At 44.9% G+C, this 21,019-nt stretch overlaps 1 protein-coding gene across 2 annotated transcripts in view; it reads right to left on the reverse strand.

Moving 5' to 3' along the window:
* The window catches only part of ZZEF1 (zinc finger ZZ-type and EF-hand domain containing 1), a 1,433,434-nt gene that overhangs the window by 1,301,068 nt on the left and 111,347 nt on the right, over positions 1-21,019 (reverse strand). For both annotated transcript variants that reach the window (XM_085649580.1, XM_085649579.1), the window contains exons 5-6: positions 11,196-11,395; positions 360-570 (exon numbers count right to left, since the gene is read on the reverse strand). In XM_085649580.1, the coding sequence (XP_085505706.1) occupies positions 360-570; positions 11,196-11,395 (411 nt within the window). The remainder of the gene's footprint in view (positions 1-359; positions 571-11,195; positions 11,396-21,019) is intronic.

Below are 21,019 nucleotides of genomic sequence, written 5' to 3' on the forward strand. Positions count from 1 at the left end.
TGTCTCCGGATTCCAATAATTATTCAGTGGGGTCCCGGTATTCCAATGGGGTTCCCTGGATTCCAGGAGGGGTTCACATAAGTCAAAAGGTTAAGAACCACTGCTCTATAAATGTATTAGTGGTATTATTATCATTACCATTATTGTTTGTAATGATGTCAAATAATGTTATTGCTACTAATACTAATGACAATAACATATGCACATGCTAGAGTATACATAAGGTACGTTCCAAAAGCTAATAATGCCAAAATAATAAGTCAACCAAATCACAAATGTATACAGCTGAAAAAAATGGTTAGAACAAATTAACAGTATCTATCCAAGTTGCAAAGAAACTCAACAAATAATATACTTACTGTGTATTTTCCAAAACAGCCTTTGCAATTGCTGGGTTCGTTTCCAAAGAAGCAGTCACTAGGGATGTCAAAAGAGACAAGTACCAGACTGCTGATGCATCGGAGACAGAAAACCCAGGTTTCTTGATTTTTTGAAAGCCGACTGCCCTTAAACCATGAATCCTAGTGTCACAACCATCGCTGAGGCAGCGCTTGATATTTATCTGTACATCTGTATAAGACAAGCAATAGGTTAAACATTTTTGAACAAAAACCCTCACATACTTTAAAAAACAAATTCACAATATAGGAACCTATTCTAAAACTGATACTAACAAATTCTTCATGCTGGAGGAATCAATAAATGCATCAATCAAATCAAGGATGATTCTTGTATCTATCATGTTTCGGAAAAAGGCCTGGATAGGCAAATCTGATTCAGAAGATATTTTAGTATACATTTACCGCCCCACATGTGGCAGGAGAAACAGAGTGGAGAAGACTATTGATTTATTTAAACAAATGGAATAAACATGATGAAATATGGATAAACTGAGGAGTACGATATGCAATTCATTCACGTTGTATGCTGTGCGTCCGGATGGAGTGGAATGTTGCTCCAGTTCTTGTTGTATCAATACACACGTGGCATTTGGGCAGGCCACGTCACCGAGGCTGCACACGTAAGGACAAAATTGACTGAAACAAACTGTATAATGAATGAAATATAAAGTGCACGTGGCAACCCCCTTTTGTGAAGAAAAGAAAAAAAGGTTTATTTTGCCAGGTTCAAATGGCAGGTCAAACAGCATATGTTTAAAGGTCTACTAAATTGTGCGGCACAATCAATACTGCAGGACCAATAGTAGCATTTAATTTACAGGCACTGGGTACACGTAGGACCACATTACTAGGCACTTACAAGGAATCTAATTATGGCAATAAGGTGTAAGCCAATTTTACCATGTTTAAAGCAGAAAGCACAAGCACTTTACCACTGGTTAGCAGTGGTAAAGTGTTCAGAGTCCCTAGGCTAACAAAAATGGGTTCAGAAAACAGGAGGGTGAAGGCAGAAACTTTGGAGATGACCTGTACAAAGGGCCAAGTCCAACACATAGCAATATGACACAAGACTGAATAGAAGAAAATGAACAAATGTGGACCCTACTGATCGAACAGCCAGGTCTTGAGTAGCCTCCTGAAAATCAGCAGGTCTTGGGTCTGTCGTAGGTTAAGTGGGAGGGTGTTCCAAGTCTTGGCGGCGAGGTGGGAGAAGGACCTCCCGCCGGTGGTTGTTCTTCGGATGCGCGGGACGGTGGCGAGTGCGAGGTCGGCGGAGCGGAGCTGGCGGTTGGGGGTGTAGAAGGAAAGTCGTTTGTTGAGGTAGGCTGGGCCGGTCTTGTGGAGTGCCTTGTGTGCGTGGGTGAGGAGCTTGAAGGTGATCTTCTTGTTGACGGGCAGCCAGTGCAAGTTTCTCAGGTGGAGGGTGATGTGGCCGTGGCGTGGTACGTCGAGGATCAGTCGTTCTGAGGCGTTTTGGATGCGTTGCAGTCGTTTGATGAGCTTGGTCAGGGCTCCCGCGTAGAGGGCGTTTCCGTAGTCGAGTCTGCTGCTGACGAGGGCCTGGGTGACTGCTCTTCTTGTCTCTGTAAGGATCCACCTGTAGATCTTGCGGAGCATGCGGAGGGTGTTGAAGCAGGAGGAGGAGATGGCGTTGACTTGGTTGGTCATGGAGAGCGTTGAGTCAAGGATGATTCCCAGGTTGCGTGCATAGTCGATGGGTGTCGAGGCTGTCCCTAGTGCCGTCGGCCACCAGGAGTCGTCCCAGGCTGAAGGGTTGGAGCAGAGGATGAGGACCTCCGTTTTGTCAGAGTGAAGCTTCAGTCGGCTGGTCTTCATCCAGTCGGCGACGGCCTTCATTCCATCATGGAGGTTGGTTTTGACGGTGATGGGGTCCTTGGTGAGGGAGTGGATCAGTTGAGTGTCGTTGGCATAGGAGATTATGTTGAGGCCGTGCTGTCGGCGACGTGTGCGAGCGGGGCCATGTAAATGTTGAACAGTGTCGGGCTGAGGGAGGACCCCTGAGGTACGCCGCAGATGATCTGGGAGGCTTCGGATCGGAATGGAAGGAGGCGGACGCTCTGGGTTCTGCCGGAGAGGAAGGAGGTGGTCCATTCCAGAGCCTTGTCTCGGATCCCTACGGCGTGGAGGCGTGCCCGTAGTGTGCGGTGGCAGACGGTGTCAAAGGCGGCGGAGAGCTCCAAGAGGATGAGCGCCACGGTCTCACCGTTGTCCAGCAGTATCCTGATGTCGTCGGTGGCGGCGATGAGGGCAGTCTCGGTGCTGTGGTTGCTGCGGAACCCTGACTGGGAAGGATCCAGGATTCTGTTTTCTTCGAGGTATTGGGTTAGCTGTCTGTTGGCGATCTTCTCGATGACCTTGGCCGGGAACGGGGGCAGAGAGATGGGCCGGAAGGTCTCGAGGTCTCTAGGGTCTGCCTTGGGTTTTTTGAGTAGGGCGTTGATCTCCGCGTGTTTCCAGCTCTCTGGGAAGGTCGCGGTCTCGAGGGAGAGATTGATGACGTTGCACAGGTGGGGTGCGATGGAGCTGCTGGCTTTGTTGAAGATGTGGTGCGGGAATGGGTCTGACGGGGAGCCGGAGTGGATTGTGCTCATGGTCTTGATGGTGTCATCGATGCTCACGCTGGTCCAAACGGGCACAAGTTAAGGGCAGCGAGGGGGAGACAGATGGCAAAAAGGCACAATCAGGGCAGCGAGGGGCTGACAGAAGGCAAAAAGGCACAATCAGGGCAGCGTGGGAGGGACAGACGGCAAAAAGGCACAATCAGGGCAGCGAGGGGGAGACCGAAGGCAAAAAACGGGCACAAGTTAAGGGCAGCGAGGGGGGAGACAGATGGCAACAAGGCACAGTCAGGGCAGCGAGGGGGTGACAGAAGGCAAAAAGGCACAATCAGGGCTGCGAGGGTGTGACAGAAGGCAAAAAGGCACAATCAGGGCAGCGAGGGGGAGACAGAAGGCAAAAAGGCACAATCAGGGCAGCGACGGGGTGACAGAAGGCAAAAAGGCACAATCAGGGCAGCGAGGGGGAGACAGACGGCAAAAAACGGGCACAAGTTAAGGGCAGCGAGGGGGAGACAGAAGGCAAAAAGGCACAATCAGGGCAGCGAGGGGGAGACAGAAGGCAAAAAACGGGCAAAAGTTAAGGGCAGCCAGGGGGAGACAGAAGGCAAAAAAACGGGCACAAAGATACAAACCTAGGGCCTACCACTGGCCACCAGGGATGAGGCGCAGGTGGTAGCCTGTGGGTGGAGGAGGGCCTCGACTTCACAGCAGCGTCAGGGCACACAGGCGGAGCTGTGTGGTGGGGGAGCAACCTACCAGCAAGGTCAAGGGTCGCTCTCCTCACCTCGCAACGGCCGCCATATATGGGGATGTGGGAGGGAGGAGCAGCTGGGAAGCGGGATGCAGGGGCAGCGAATGGGCAGTGAGGGGGCGGGGCTGCAGCGGCGGGAGCACCTGGAGGAAACGGGGCACAACAGGGGCAGCATGGGGGAGACAGAAGGCAAAAAACGGCCACAAGTTAAGGGCAGCGAGGGGGAGACAGAAGGCAAAAAGGCACAATCAGGGCAGCGAGGAGGTGACAGAAGGCAAAAAACGGGCACAAGTTAAGGGCAGCGAGGGGGAGACAGAAGGCAAAAAGGCAACAATCAGGCCAGCGAGGGGGAGACAGAAGGCATCAGCACCCAGACAGCCCCAGGATTTGAGACAGTCATGTGGTCCTGCGTCTCATCCGGGAAGGATGGCCAGATTGCTCGAACAACGTGAACTAGTCTTGTGTAGTGTAGGAACTGTCCAGGTCCCAAATCAAATTGCTTGTGTGCCTGAGCAAAGGAGAATAACTTATTTAGATATAGGACGCCCGCCGTCAGACAGCCTCCTTCCAACCATTTTGAATAATTAATGTCTTTGTACAGTCTCTTGAACGGCTGCATCGCCAACAATGGCAAATCCTCAGTAAAGATTTTGCAATCCACCCTGTGCCATAATTCATCAACAGGTGTAAATGGTTGGGACGCCTTTTCCACATCATAAAGAGTTCCTGTAGGAAGAGCTCACCGTAGGTTCCTGCCAGCAAGGCTCTCTCCCTGTTTGATTCATCTTCAAACCAGCTTCCTGTATGTTGGAGGTGTGAAGCAGAACACATCTGGGAGGCCAAGCCCACCTGCAAGTTTTAAGGATTCCAGCCATACTCTGCTCTTTTTTTCCACCCATACGAGGGAACCAAGCAATTTACCAACTGGACAAACATAGCATTCGGGACTGAGCACAGCACATTCCAAAGCACGTATAGGCAATGCGGCATGAACACCATTTTAGCTAACGCAACCCAACCCATCATCGACAGAGGCAACGTCGTCCACTCGGTTATCAATCGGTCTAGTCCCTGCAACACTCTTCCTACATTCAGTTTGTTTTGGAATTTAGGATCATACAACACACATCCCCAGGTAGCGGAATAGGTGAATCTCACATTGCAGTCCCAACCCTCGAGGCAGGTCCATCCAGGGATGCCCCAATCCAAATGGAACTATCTAGACTTGGCCTGGTTCGTATATAAGCCGGACAGCCGAGTAAAGGTGTTCAGTTCATCAAGCAAGAGAAGGATGGATGGGGCAGGCTCCCGCAAGTACACCATGGGGTCATCTGTGTACATTGACATGGCATGCTGTGTGTCTACTAGTTTAATGCCCCATAGATCCAGGCTCATCCGCAACCTACAGGACAGGGGCTACACTCCAAGTGCAAATGGCAACGGAGAGAAAGGGCACCCTTGTCTGGAGCCTCTTCCCAGCTTCCAGGCTTCTGAGATCAAGGAGCCCATATGAACATTTGCCATCGGGTCTGTGTATAGGAGCTGCATCGAATAGGTAAATTGCAGTTCAAAGGCCATCACACAGAGGACCTCCCACAAGTAGTGTCGGCCAACCATGTCCAATGCACGTTCCAGGTCGACGATCGTGAGTGCATGCAATATATGATTGGGGTACCCGTTTAGTCCGGGTGCACTACAGCGCCCACTACCATAAGTCTGGTGCGCAAGACCTTGCAGAGGAACTTGGGCTCGATGTTCAGCATTAACAGAGGTCGATATGAGGTCCCTACCTTGTTTTAGGATGAAGCCAATTACAGCTTCTCTCATGGAGGGTGACAGTGTCCCCCTCTCCTTCCCCTTCCTAGAGCATGTGCAATAGCTTTTCCGGTATAAAATCATGCAACATTTGATAGAGCGCTGCTGGGAGCCCATCTGCTCCACGTGCTTTGCCTCTCGGCATGTCGGCCAGACCTTCCCTCTGTTCCAATGGTTCCTCTTGTTCTAACGGTTTCTCCTCTCTGATGATCCGCTGAAAGGTAAGGAAGATTCAGCTCTGCAATGTAGCGTTCCAGCTCCCCCCAGGTGAGGCTCGCTACAGGAACAAACCCTAACTGCAAGTCGATTGAACAGGCAGAGTTTAAGCCCTCTGTCAACATTGGTCCGTCCACCCTCCATGTGCAATGACAGGGTGGGTGGGTGGGTGGGTGTGAGTGGGTGTCTGTCTGTGTGTGTCTGTCTGTCTGTGTCGGTCTGTGTGTCTGTCTGTCTGTCTGTCTGCCTCTTATCCCTTTTCAACAACCATGCCAATAACTTTCCAGATTTGTCATTCTCCCGAAACAACCGTTGTCTGTAACACGTGCAGGCCAATCTTTCCAGCCTCACCCATGTGTCCCTAGTGATCTGTTCACAGCAGCAAGCTCCCACATGTCGGTGGGTGTCAGAGCTTTGCCCGGCTAGATGTCCCAGTTTGCTCTCTAGGTCAGTCAAATCTCACTCAAGTTGCATACGCACGCCATGCGCTTGTGTCAGACATTTACCCGAGGGCACCCTTAAACGCCTTCCGCTCCAGGGCTGTATTGCTCACTGAGTCCTGGTTTTCTTGAAAAACCAGGTCTGTATACTATCGGACATGTGCAGAGAATGTTGTATCCATTAATGCCTTTGCCTGCAAGTGCCACAATTGTACTTTAAGTTCTCGCCATCCCAGTGTCCAGTGTCAGGAGTAATGGGAGTAACCTGACAGGTACCTGTCCAAGTATGCAGTCTGCCTGTATATGTCACTGTCCTCTCTAAGCCCCACTGAGAGGTACAGTCTACTAAGAGTTTTATGGCCATGGCAATAGAGTATATTTTGTCTCTCGGGTAGTAATGGCACCATATTTCAATATGTTCAGGTCTACTAGTACCTCTGTAAGTGCCCTCTCCATATTAGGTTTTGCACCCAATATCGGGAGGATATTTATATAACTGCCAATTTAGCATTCTGTTGAAATCCCCAACCCAAATGAGCCGCATATTCATGAAAGGGACAATCAATGTTCTAATATTTCAGAAAAATAAGATATCATCTATGTTGGAGGCACAAGTGTTTACAATACAGGACTCCACCCTTCTGAGGACCCCAGTCACAATAACATATCTTCCCATCGGTTCCGTCATCACTGTCCGCTCTGTCTTTGGAACCCCAGCTGCGATCCACATCAGACTCCCTATGGGACAACTGAAGTAGATAGAAGCGTACATTTGCCTTCTCCAGCGTTTCTTTAACCTACCTAGCTCGGCCCTGAGGATGGGTGTCTTTTGGAGTAGTGCAATTTGAATTTGGTATAGACATTAACAGGAAAAGACTCCATACTTTAAGGCAGCTGCACAGGCCTCAAACGTTCCACGTCACTAGACATCTATTCCTGACCTTTGACATAGTGCAATAGGTATGTTGTCCATAGCCAACCTACTTATGCACTGGCTTGGCCTGTTCCCAGTTGCCCTCATGGTGTATCTATCAATCCCCAAGGCAATCAGCTGCCATATTAAGAACAAAATCAACAAATGTAAAGCCCCGAAATAGGCTCCCATCCTCCCTCCCTTTGGGCAGAAGCCCATCTCACCGTACTTTCAGTCCGCCCAAGTCTAACACCACCTCACCCAGTCTCAGGAACGAGTGTGCATTCAGCTCCCATCCACTCTCCCTTCCAACAGTTAGTCACTTCCAATACTAAAAAGATGAATACACAATACAAGCACCCTAGGCACTATGAACTCACTGGCAGTTGTCAATCAGCTCAGGCTGAACCAGTGAGGTAGACAGCCTGGCACCAACACTACCGGCACAGATTTCCCTGTGGGCACCCCCAGCACCTTGTGGTGCTTTCGCTTTAACAGGGGAGTCAAAGGACATGGGGGTATGGGTGACTCGGGCCTGCTCTTCGATTGGACCCGGACCCGTTTTCCACATGGACGTCACACAGTATAACAGATGGTAACTCAACTGTTCTCGGGAGGGTGAAGTCAGCTAAATCAGTTACATCCCCATCCCCCAGCAGGACAGCAGAACCAAGCATCAGTTACTTTATTACAGGTCTGTCTCTGGGAGACCACTAAGGGAGGCTTGCTCATCTTCCCCGGGCCCCCTCCTCCAATCCACTGTCTAGATGATCCGCAGAGATGCCTGGCTCCTTCGATTAAGATTCCCCGTCTCGGGCTAAAGTATCATCCTCCTTCAAAAATGATGCGGTCTGCACCTTCTGCTCACTGGTTTCCGGCGCCTTCGTTGGTGACAGACCTTGGTTCAATCCTGGCTCCGAACTCAGAGTAAGGTGGCCTCCAGCCCTCAGCAGCCCACTTTGTCCCACATCTCCAGCCAGGCAGACACCTCCTCAAGTTGATTAAAAAAATGTGTCTTTCCCTGGGATATCACTTTCAGGTGCGCTGGAACATATAGTGAAGCTCTAGCACCCACAGCTTCTGTTTCACCTCTGTAGAATTTACGCTGTAATTGCTTTTTCCTGGTGTAGTTAGGGTAGATGGCTATAGTGTGGTTTTCGAAGGAGCACTGCACCTCTCTTCTACAGTCTGTTTCTGTAGTCTAGGATTCGAGCTATGAAGGGTTTCGGAGGAGCTCCAGGCAGGGATTGAGTGGTAAGGGCCCTGTGGGCATGCTCAGGATGAATGGCGAGGAGAGACTCTCTGGGTGCAACACTACCATCTATCCACCTCTCTAGGAAGGGTCCCGTATCAGAGATCTCAGCCCACCACTCCAGAAAATCCAGAAATTGCAGATTGTTGTGGCAGGAGCGGCTCCCCACCTATTCTGCCCAGTCTTCCAGGATTCTCATCTCCGTGGTGAACGTCACCATTTCGGTTTTTAGGACTTGGACTTCAGTTTGGAGATCTGATATGGGGCTCACGACCGCTTGGACCCTGTATTCCACTTTCTGGGCATCCGTCCACAGCAAGTTATCATTTATAGAGACTGCAGAGGCGTCTCCTCCGTAAGGTTGGAGCAGCGTCACCTCACTGCCACCAGAGGATAAATAAAATGATAATAAAGTATTGTTATTATAAGATAACATAACATAAGGTGTATTTGTAAAGCTCACGTTTACCACTAAGGGGGTATCTTGGCGCTGAATAACAGATGTTTGTTGTTTCCCAACTCAATGGTACTCATTTTATCGACCTCAGATGGATGAAAAGCTGAGTGGACCTGCCGGGAGTTGAACCTGTGACCATGAGGTCGAAAACAGGGCCCTGCAGTAGACGCATTAATCCACTGAGCCACCAGACCCGGCTCTATTATTACTATAGTTTTATTTATATGTGTGCTCATGTGGGAGTGGGAGGGGAGGTGCCGGGACATGGCAGGAAGGAGTAGTGCACTTATAAGTGCACAATGTCATGTTGGGTCGGCCGTCTTAGACCGACCAAACTGACATGTGTACTTATGGTTCTCCAAACCAGCTGTGTTCCACAGTCGGAGTGGAGAAAGGCCACAGGCTTCCAGGCACAGTCTGAGTGGCAAACTAGGCTGCTCAGACCAATCCTGGCACTGCTCTCATGCTATGAGGGCAGCGTCTGGATTGTATGGAGAGATTGTGCTTTCTGGCCCATCCACTTCTGGAGGAGAAGAGGAGCAGAGGCAACGAGGCGGCCAGCAGCAGGAGCGGAGCAGCAGGTAAGTGATTTTTATGTATTCCCCCACGACACCCTATTAGTTTCAATTGGCGGCAGCTGCCACTGAGAGACTGCTTCAATTTTCCCTTCAAAGGCAGAGCACGACCCATGGATTGCAGCCGGTAACTCCGGGCTGGGAAGTTCCCCTATCTGACACTTTAAGCTCAGGTGCCCTTAAAGGATCCATTTACCTGGTGATCCAGAGGGAGGGCATGTTGGTAGATGTGTACTGGGTGATGGTATTGCTTTGGGCAGGCAAACACCCTTTGTCCTAGTCGATCTCACCCATTAAGATTCTTCTGCTGTGGTAATTGGGGAGTGGGTCGCTAAGGCCTCAGGGAGCCCCAAACACTCTCCAGGGTAAAGCAGGTGGTCTTGGGGAGGTATGGGGGGGGGGGGGGAGTAAGGCCCCTACTGGAGGCATCCCGTAGCCGGACGTGTGGATCTACTGTGATCAGTGCAGGTCACTTTGCGCCAAAAGGCCTAAGCTCTCCCAACACCAGTCACGTGGGCTTCAGTCCTTTGCCCCCTCTGAAGCAATATGTTGCACTCTCTCACTATGAAGTGGTGGAGCACCCAAACTCCTGGTGTTTTTATGGGTCTCTAGTTCGCAAGCAAGGTGTGGCACAGTCCCAACCTGGCCCGGGCTGTGGATCCTGCTGCACTGTACTCACCGCATAGGGCTGGCGCTGTGTTCCCCATGATCAATTGTTTACTGGCAGTACCAAAGATTTGGGTAAATCTCTCTTCTCTCATGTGATATGGTCTCCACATAAAATACTATCCACTTAATTATGTTTTGTTCATTTTATAAGCAACTACAGGGTTTTATTATCTCTTGCTTAAAGGAAAGACTTTTGGAAAGGTAAGGCCTGCTTTATTGTATTTCCAGCTTTTACCCAATGAAATCTTTTATCATGTTGCATGTTTTTTAAAAGGTGCTTACAAAAGGTCATTGTTAATCTATTCTTAAATCATCCAGATATATTGTGTTGGACTTTATTGGTCTCCTTTGTGGTTTTCACTGTAAAACTGAATAAAGATTATGATGATTTCAAAGAGTCAGTGAACATGATTATAATAAAGGAGTTAATGAAGAATTACTGAACAATGGAAATTAGTTACAGGTGGCATCCAAAAGAGGAAGAAAAGAGAAGGTCAAGTGTTTATATGGGATAGGAGTGTTCTGTTATTGTGTGCTCATATAAGGTTCTAAAGTTCTTGCGGTTTCTTTAAAGTGTTGTCAAGAGTAACAAATAAAGTGCTAGCCTACTTGCTTCTACCAAAATCTCATCACACTCAAGTTTGGAGAATCAGTATTTGTGAGGAGAAGAGAGGTTACTGGTCAACCATTACTTACACAATGCAGAAGGCTGGCCAAAAAATGCCATAATCAATAGTCCACTCTGACAGCACCACTATGGTAGAGATGGCAGAGGTGCAACATGCTAATTACGGTCTGGAATGGCAGAGACAGACAGACATCAGGCACCAGAGGCGTATGCAGAGGGAATCGGGAAGGGACTTATGGAAAAAATGAACTGCCAAATAATAACAATTAAAATTAGAAAATAAATAAAATTAAAATATGTAAGAGAGCAGCAGCATGAGCTCTAGGCAGATCACTGTAGAAGTATTTTACGTGATCCACATAAAAAAAAAGCCATTAAGGAATTGTTTTCCACAATTCAATGACCATCTCATTCAGCTGTAAAGAAGGCTATTCCACTGATATGTTCAACATTTTTTAGAGATACAAAATCACAGACATTACGTTAGGTATGGACTCACAGAGCTGATTAATGTTGGCATTTTCCAACAAAGTGACATAGCCATTCATATTGCGGGGTATGTGAACATCTCGAACCTCCTGCAGGTTGTTCGGATTTCTTCCAACTGCCACTGCAACTTGCTGAGGCATATAACTTTGGTCGCCTGATGCCACAGCAATAGAGAGGTGCTGCAATACAACATCTGATTTCATTTTCAAACTGTGTGGAAAAAAAAGAGTGGATGAATACTTTGCTTAAGAATAGTCAATTTCCAGCAGCAATATTGTGCAATCCAAGAACTTAAAAGGAAAATGGGCATTATGAACGGATTTATGTTTTTAAGCTCAGTTCTTCATTTAGGCAGCCTCCCCTGGGTCTCACAAATTCTTGGAATTTACTAGAAACAAACCATTGTAAATGCAGAGACCGACATGGTATGAGTTACTGTGTACATGTTGCTGCTTTATGAATTCTAGGGTTCAGCTACTGGAATCCTGCTATTCTATTCATTTCACAAGGAGCTTTCACTGTGGATGGTGGGTCCTTAGGGATCAGAGGATTAGTGTAGGTCCTCGGTCTCTCACTGACATACCTGTACAAGACACCTATCTTACAAGCTCAGTCTGTATTGTGCATAAATATACATTATGAGCACCGTTTTTATTGGGCACAAATGAAACTCCATATTGGTTTTGGGGCAGGGTATTGAAAGATATATTGTAACTCTATGCTTTCTGACCTAATAAATATGTAAATCTAAATCAGTTCTTTGTTTTTCAAAAGGTTATGAACTGAATAAAAAAGGTGGAGTACTATTTAATGAACATCATGACATTCATAAAAATAAATGGTGATCCAGGAGAACTCTAGAGAAGACCAAACAAGGTGAGTTTTTTCAAGAAACAAGCTATGCTATTGATAATACTGTATATGACAAACTTTTAGCTAGGCATTAAACATTATCCACATTGCCTACTTTTCTTTTCTTTAGCAATTATATAGGCATCACATAGCACACACAAGGCACCCCCAACAATTACCACCCCATCTCCAACATCCCTAATTTGGCCAAACTCTTAAGAGAAATGTGTGCACCTACAGCTTCACTATCACACAGAACAATTCCAACTCCTTGACCACTGTCAATCTGGCTTCTGATCAGGTCATAGCACCGAAACTGCTATGGTTTCCATTGTTGATGATGCCCTACGCTCACTCGACCAGAATGAATCTTGCCTCCTGGTCCTTCTGGATTTGTCAGCCGCCTTTGACACCATCAACCATGCTTCCCTTCTAGAACATAGGATGGGCCTTTCAGGCACTATGCTAAAATGGTTCTCTTTTCTACACAACAGTTCTCAGTGCATTCTAATCAATAACATTCTTTCTGATCAGTCTCCCTTATCACTAAGTGTTTCCCCAAGGCTCTGTCCTCTCTGGACACCGTTTAACCTATTACATGGAGTCCCTAACCGAAGTCCTCAAACTGTCCCCCAACTCCTGCCACATGTATGCTGACGACATCCAACCGTACATAAAGATCCCCTCCCTTGAGGACATCCACACCCTCAACAACACTTTACAAAAAAATGCTAAATTGGTGGACTCGTAACCACCTCAAGCTCAATGCCCTTAATACTAAATTCCTACTGATCTCTCCTTCCTCCTCCAACCCAATCGTCAAAGACTTCTTACTGCCTTGAATTGGACAAAGACCTCTCAATGCAAAAGCACATAAGCACTATACCCAGGGGAGCTAACCATCAGTTGCATGTTCGTAGAGAACTGAAACCTTTCCTCCCCACAGCATACCTCACAACTGCTGTTCATGCACTTCTTCTATCAAAATTAGACAATGGTAGCAGTACCCTGGTGGTCCTCCGAGAACCTCACTTGCACAACTGCAGGCTACATTCAATGCAGCTTCTAGGCTGATCATATGATCAAAAAGAGTGATCATATCCACTAACCTCCTTTCTCTAAAAAGGCTCCCCCACGATGCCAGTATTCACTTCAAAACTGCTTGAATGACCCACAAAGCACTGCACCACAATACCCCCTCCTACTTGACCGAGAAACTGACCCTATCGGGTGAAAAACGATCCTCCAGAAGCACAAGCTCCTTCCTTCTTAAGACACAAAAATATATTTTTTTTTTAAACCTACTATTGATCCTTCTCCAGAATCGCCCGGAAAATTTGGAACTCACTCCCTACTGAGATCAGATGCAACCCATCCACGTTAGTCTTCAGGAAAGAAGTTAAAAAATGTCTTTCTAACAAATTCCTCTCACACTGAAGACCTGGACTTGTCTCCGACTAATCTGATTGTTTCTGCCCGCCTAGGTGTCATTTGCCTCTTATTGCTCCGGAATACGTTTTAGGCCCGGACCTATGCTATACTATTGTACCCTTCTCTCCTGGCCTACCATTATCACATGTGTATATATATATTTTGGATTCTGTATTTATTGTACTCATATCTAATGTTTTTATATTGATTCCTATCCCCTATTGTGTTCCTTTGTACAGTTTCTGTTAAGTGCCCTGTCACACCCTAAAGGGTCATGTTTGTGCTATACTAAACTCCAAATAAATAAATGTGTAAATAACGCAGCTATAAACAAGGGTACAAAATTCACAAAACAGGAAACAAAAAAGTAGCACAGGTACATGACAAATTAGCCCTATTCATTTCATTAACAATGTTAAGCGAGGAAGCAGAATTGAATCAATAGTTACTTATCTATAACATGAGGTCTCCTTAGGAGACAATTTCATATAGCTCATGGCAACATAAATAAGTCTTGGATTTCGCTAACTGTGAATGCTGATGTAGTAGCCACGAAGGAAACTGATAGCCAAACGAGTTGGTGTAGCAAACCCTTGTGAATTTTTCAAAGGACACAAACTTTAAGGATCAATGCTTAACTGCAACAAAGGGCAATTTCTCATAAGTGGTTGAGTACTTGATGACCAGGACTCTGGAAAACAAAAAGAGTGTATGAATCTCTTTTCCACCAAGAAATAGTAACCATGAGATATGTTTCAGAGTATGGTAATTAGATCACCAACCTTGCCAAATACAGGAGAGAAGAAAGTATTGCTTCTTTCCGACACTTGGTGGGATAAAGGTTCCACTTCACTTATATCAAATCCATTTTATTTGAAGTCGTTGGAAGATCTAGTGGAATTATGCTTGGCTTTTTTTTTATTTTTTTAAAGCATCCATGTAGCACTGAGGAAGATTTAACTCAGTTTTTTAGGAGTTCAGGAGCCAAGTTGCCAAGTTAAACAATGGAAGACTGGGATGAAGGGTCTGGCCACAACTTCTGCAGAAAATCCAAAGTTAATTGACGTTCCAACAGATGAAGAAAGTCAGTGAACCAGTATTCCCAGGGTCAACTACTTGGAGGGAAAGTCTGACATTTTTTAGTTCTCTACATCGAAGAGGTCTAACTGAAGCAAGTCCCAGTTCACTGCAGAGCTACATAGAACCCAGACCAGATTTTCTTGCAAAGCAGCTGGGTAAATCTGCTTCTGCAGTTTGAACACCTAGGAGGATTACCGTCATGATCTGTAGCTTATTTATTTATTTATAAAGTTTTATATAGTGCGAACTTGATCCCAAAGGATATCAGAGCGCTTTACAGTTTACGGGAAATGAAGGTAACAGATCAGTACATGAGTCAAATAGGGAATATACATAGGCATTGAATCAAATAGTGCACACATAACAGACCATATATAAACCTAGGGTAAGCGAAGAATGGGCTAGACAATGAAACATAATGACAAAAGGGGAGCAAATGCAATAGTAAAATACAAGATTGACAACCAATACTGTAGTATGTCTGATGAGATTAGAGCTGACAGTCGCTCCTCTTGTTAAGGTAAGAACTTATTCATGAAGAATCTTTTTGCTTCCAGTTTGAAGGCAACCTTGGAAGAGATTGCACGTATTTTCGGTGGAAGACAGTTCCAAATTTTTGGTGCAGAGCCCGAGAAGGCTCGTTGGCATGTTCTCTTTTTGCGGAAGATCGGTTTCAAGAGGAGGGAATTAGCACTCCTCGACGGTCTACCCCCTCCAGATAGTTCTAGCTTTTGCGCATGGTAGTTGGGGGTTTTGATGTGGAGGGCTTTGTGCGATAAGCAGGCAATTTTTAGTTGAATTCTAGCTTCGTAGGGCAGCCAGTTTAGAGATTTTAGGACCGGGGAGATGTGGGCGTTTCGCTTGGTGCCCGTTATCAATCTGGCCGCCGCGTTCAATGATGCCTTTAGGGGGGCCAAAGTGTATTTGGGGAGGCCACATAGCGTAGCACTGCCATAGTCAAGCCTCGGTAAAACAAGCGCTTGGACCACTTGCTTGAAATCTGCTTGAGGTAGGAAAGGTTTGACATTCCTGAGTGTTCTCAGAAGGTGGTTAGCTCCCTTGCACGCATTGCTAATATGAGACTTCATATTCAGATGTTTGTCCAGGGTGATTCCTAGAGATTTAGCTGAGTCAATAATGCGGGGGGAGCAGTTGAAGGCAGAGAGTTGGTTCATCCAGAGGTCAATATTAGGAGTGTGTTTCGGGGGAGAAATGAGGAGGAATTCTGTTTTGGAGGTGTTTAGCAGGAGGTGGCTCTCCGTTAGCCAGTTTTGAGTAGTCAGTAGGGTGGAGTTGAGTGATATGATGTTTTCAGGGGTGGAGATTTTCAGGTAGAGTTGGGTGTCGTCTGCATACATATGGAAGCGAATGTCCATGGATCTTAGAACATTAGCTAATGGTTCCAGGAACAAATTGAATAGAATGGGAGATAAGGATGACCCTTGGGGAACCCCCATGGTGACTGGGGATGGCTGGGAGAGTGAGTGGTTCGCCTTAACTCTTTGGGACCTGTGCTGGAGGAAGGACGAGAACCATTGGAGCACCTGATCAGAGAGGCCCATCCTTTGCTCCAGAATATCTAGGAAGTTGTCATGATTGACAGTGTCAAAGGCAGAGGAAAGGTTGAGTAGGATAAAGAGGCAGGATTCATTTCGATCAAGCATTATTAGGATGTCAGGCAGAGGAAAGGTCGAGTAGGATAAGCTTCCGACTATGAGCTATTTCCACATCAACTGCTCTTCCTGAAACATTACTATCGATCATAGTCCCTTTTCAGTTGTTTAGATAATGCATAACTGTTGAATTGTCCTTCTGAACAAGCAAAGGGTTTGTCCTGAAGGCAGGATGGAATGGTCTGAGATCTAGATGGACTGCTATGGGCTACAAAACATTGATGTGATGGGATATCTTGTACCACATGTTCCTGGTATTTTAAGGTGCTCCATAGTTGCCTCGCCCCCCGCACCTTAACAAGGCATCTGATGGCCTGTGTTGGTATATCTCCAAGGAAATATACTCCGCGTAGAAGATTTCTTAAATTACACCACTAGTGTAGAGAGAAGAGTGAAGCAAAGGTAACCCATTTTTCTTAACTGCCGGAGTATTGGCACCTCTAGACATTCAACTGCTGCTGCAATGGTCTTTTGAAATGGTGAGCATATGGAACCAGGACAATAGAGAATGCCAGCAATCCTCGTATGGATGACATTTGTCTTGCTAATGGAGGCTTCTTCTTTTGAAGATTGTGACACAATTCAGACAGATAAATAATAATCTTTCCTCCAAATGATACATATAGGCCTCCATTTTATCTAGGACCACTCCCAGAGTGGATGGATTTTGCAGCATATTGTCTTCTGTTACCCAGGCAGTGAAGGATGGAATATACAGTTTGTAGCCGTTGAAGCATTTGCTCGGAGCTTGAGGCGCTGACAAGTCAGACATTAATACAAGGGCAGACAAAAATCTGTTACCATCTAAAAAAAACTGCCACCGCAGTCATGCACTGGGACATGTTCTTGGTGCAGACAGGAGGTCGAATGTGAGTACCTTGTATTGGGAATAGTAATTTCTTGCCAGGAACCTCACAAGTCCCCACAATTAAGATATGGAAGGAGGTGTCCTTCAGATTTATCTACTCTTCTTAATCTCCTTGATGGTAGATCAGATGAAAAGCTAGCATCCTGAATTTTTCATTTCATATCAACCTGTACACAATTTTGAGATGGAGAATGGGTTGGAATTTGTATTTGGGTCTTTCCTGAAGCATTAGAAAGTAATCTTAATAAATTCCTTTACGTTTCGACCTGTCAGGGGTCTTGTTGTTCAGAAGGATGCTGATCTCCTGATGTAGCCTGTTCTGAAGGTGCTGTGCTGACTTATTTGGAAGTATTGCCAGTGTAGGAAATTTGAACCTCAGAACGATAATCAGCACCCATCTGCCTTACGATAATTGTATCCACTCTTATTAGTGTTTACACCTACCTGAATAATGGAGGGGGAATAGAGGGGTTCATGATTGCCTCCTGTGGAGTATCAATACAGTTGCAGGCAGCTGCCTTTTCCTCTGTTGCCATTTTGACGTCCTCTAATGAGGTTATTGCATCGGAGGCCACAGAGGGGTTCAAATCATCTTTGGTAAGAAGTGACATTTATGAGGCTTGTAACTTTGTTTCTTGTGCTCCTTATTCTCCAGGGCAACAGCCTGTACTGTCTTCACATCACTGTTCATGTGCTGCATTTCTTAATCCACATTCAGTCAAATCACAAAAGCCTCAATTAACTATTTATTTTTTGAATTGCTTTGTTGATTAATAAAAATCGTTACAATCAGCAATAAAACACAGTAGGTTAGAAACATTTTTGCCCAAAAAAAGCATATACAGCTTTACACTGAAAGCTTTAGCAGCAATAATAGAGAGCAGCAATGAATAAAGTATGTTTGTGCTAATGGCTAGAGGACAATATCCAAACACTATCATTAAAAAATTTTAAACGATTTGTCTTTAGTCTTAAATTTAATTAACCCATCCTATAACATTTTAAAACCTTTTGTAACTATAAATTATATACAGAACTTTAAGAGCAGATTTTTCATTTTTGCTTTGAAGTCATTAACAACATGTTACTGTATTAACAATCAGTATCAGTTCTGGTTAAAAGATTTTTTTTGACAATAAAAATAAACTTTACAAATTGGGAGATCAAGCAGGCATAGTCCCGGTGAGACATGTAATAATGGCGGGACGACATGTTCTCACCCCTAATTCACTAAAAATAGGTCTTTACCAAGTCTTCCGCTCTTCTAGCAGTTGGAGGCATGTAGTTACAATATGTATTAAGGTTTCGTCATAGGAGCCACATAACCTACAAAGTTAACTGGACCATTTTTTTTCCCCCATTTGGGTATTCCATCCTTAGTAGGATATCTTCCAAGCCGCAATAACAAATTTATTCCTTAAGAATGGTTTTAAGTGGATCTTCCAAGTATGATTGAGGTTCTAATTTAATAATTGAGTTGGTAACTTTCCAGGAATGATACTTTTTTCTGAGCTCATCCTTATCTAGAAGACTCGATAGTATAATGACTGATCGATTTATTGTTTGTTTAAAAACAGCCTTGCTCCTAACTTCATCTTCAAAGGTTGGGCACTCAAAATTATGTAAACTCTCACTTGCACTGGTTTGCAAGGGTACCTTGTTCTGAGCGATATAACGTATATTTATTTTTTTTAAAAGGCAGATTGCCGTACTAGAGATTGCCTTTTCAGACCAAATTCTAATCTGACATTGGCATGTCCTATACACCTTGGGGTCCTAAAAACTGATTTGAAGACTGTTATTTGTAGGTCTTCAAGAATTTTTGCGTCTTTACCACGGAAAATCATTGAGCCGTAAGCCAGAGATGGAATCAGCTTTGGCTTTCATGACCTTCAGTAGATGTTCGTGATTTGGACATGACAACTTGTCCCTCAACTTTCTAAAAGCAAATAACAAAGCTGTTGCTTTCGCTAGTGGGTTAATAAAATGCTGTCTAAAAGACATATTATCGTCAAATGGTATTCCTAGGTATTTATACAATTTTACAGATTCAATATGTAACCCATTAATGTTCCATTCTTTATCTGTTTTTGTTCCACCTATAGTCCTAATTTTTTTCTTTTTGGTATTAATTTTCAAACCATTAAGAGTGATATAATGATTAAAAGAGTCGACTAATCTTCTTAGGCCTATGACAGAATGACTTAATAATATAGGGTCATCAGCGTATTGTATATATTTGATGTCTTTGCCTAAGAAGGAAGGTGAGTGAGCATTAACTTCATTAAAATGTATAGGATGGTCGGCCATAAAAAGACTAAAAAGGCATGGAGCCAGAACACAACCTTGTTTCAGACCAGTCTTAGTTTCAAGTCTTCGGGTTGTACTTCTGCCATCTCCGACTTTGATCTGAACCCATGTGTTGGTATAGAACAATTTAATCATATCAAGCAATTGGTTTGGGATGCCCCAATCCAAAAGTTTAGCCCAAAGTATTTTTCGAGGAACAGAATCAAAGGCGGCTTTGAAATCGACAAAACAGATATATAACTTTTGCTTTCTATATTTCGCCCTTTCGCCTAATAAAGTCAGTAAGGTCAAGTTTGTGCGGGTTGATTTGCCTCTTCTAAAATCGGTTTGGAAAGCTGGAATTAGATCTTTTCTTGTGGCCCAATCTTCCAAGTCTTCAAGGAGGCAACTCGCAAAGATGTTTGCCTCCACGTCTGTTAGGGCGATTAGTTGGTAACTTGCAGGATTGTCTTGTGGACCACTTTTATATATATCGGCTGAATTATGCTTCCTTGCCACGACTCAGGGACTGATCCAGATTTAATAACATCATTAAATAAAATTGTTAGAACCTCCGGCCAATGCGTGAGATTTGCTTTAAAAATTGAATTGGATCCGATCCTGCTTATTGCCTTTTTAACTTGCTCTACAGGCCATGTCTCCTTTACTTGTGGCCCAGCTTGGGCAATGTGCGGAACTTGCTCTTTAGGCCCTACTGCCTTAAATTGAAGCTCTGCTTGGGCAATATGCTGGACAGTACCATATTTTCTGCCTTCTTCTACTGCTTGATATGTTTGTCTTCTGGCAAGCAATATTGGTGTCAGACTGAGGGTCCGAGGGTGCAACGTAAAGATTATAGATGAAAGTTGCCCAGCAAGATTCAGAGATGTTGGAGCTATTCCCACTTTTGCTACCATTTTCAAGATTGTTAATTATGCCCCAAAATAATTTTGGATTTCGAGTTTTACAAGAGAAATGTAGTTTGGTCCATAATCCCTCATAGTAGGATTGTTTGGCTTTCCATATTTTGTTTTTATATTGTTGTCTGCACCTTTTTAGTTTATGAATTTACAAAGTTTTTAGTGTTCCGTTCGGTTTTCTGAACGTCGTCCTGATAGCTCTATTAAGTTCTCTTTTTAGACGAAGCAGCCGATTAGTGTACCATCCTGTTTTTTTAGTTGTTATGATGGAGCCTTTTGATGTTCTAAATGGAGGAAAACGATCCAAAAGTGAAGCACACAAACAAGGCCAAATATCAACCATGGACTTCCCTTCTTTTTTCTCCTCCAGAACTTTAGTGATTAAGAGTTCTAGAAAATCCAATATTTCTTTTTGGTTTCTCGGATTCCATACTAGCCTTTTGAGGCTAAAGGCTGTTGGTACAATTTTCATTGATCTTGCTTCTGGCAGATGAGTGAATGATAAAGCCAAGGAAATTAATTGTGGATTGTGGTCATTTTCTATCCTGGGTATTACTTGGTATTTGTGAAGGGAGTGTGTCAGCCGCACTGAGATGATGGAGTAATCAATGACGGAGAAATGGCCTGTTATTTAAGTGTGGGTATTTGACCATCATCCTGTAATAACACAAGGTTATATTTTTTGAGCTGAGAACCACTCATCTGTGACAGTGTTTTTGTT

Source organism: Triturus cristatus, chromosome 3_2, assembly GCF_964204655.1.
Source record: "Triturus cristatus chromosome 3_2, aTriCri1.1, whole genome shotgun sequence".
Lineage (NCBI taxonomy): Eukaryota > Metazoa > Chordata > Amphibia > Caudata > Salamandridae > Triturus > Triturus cristatus.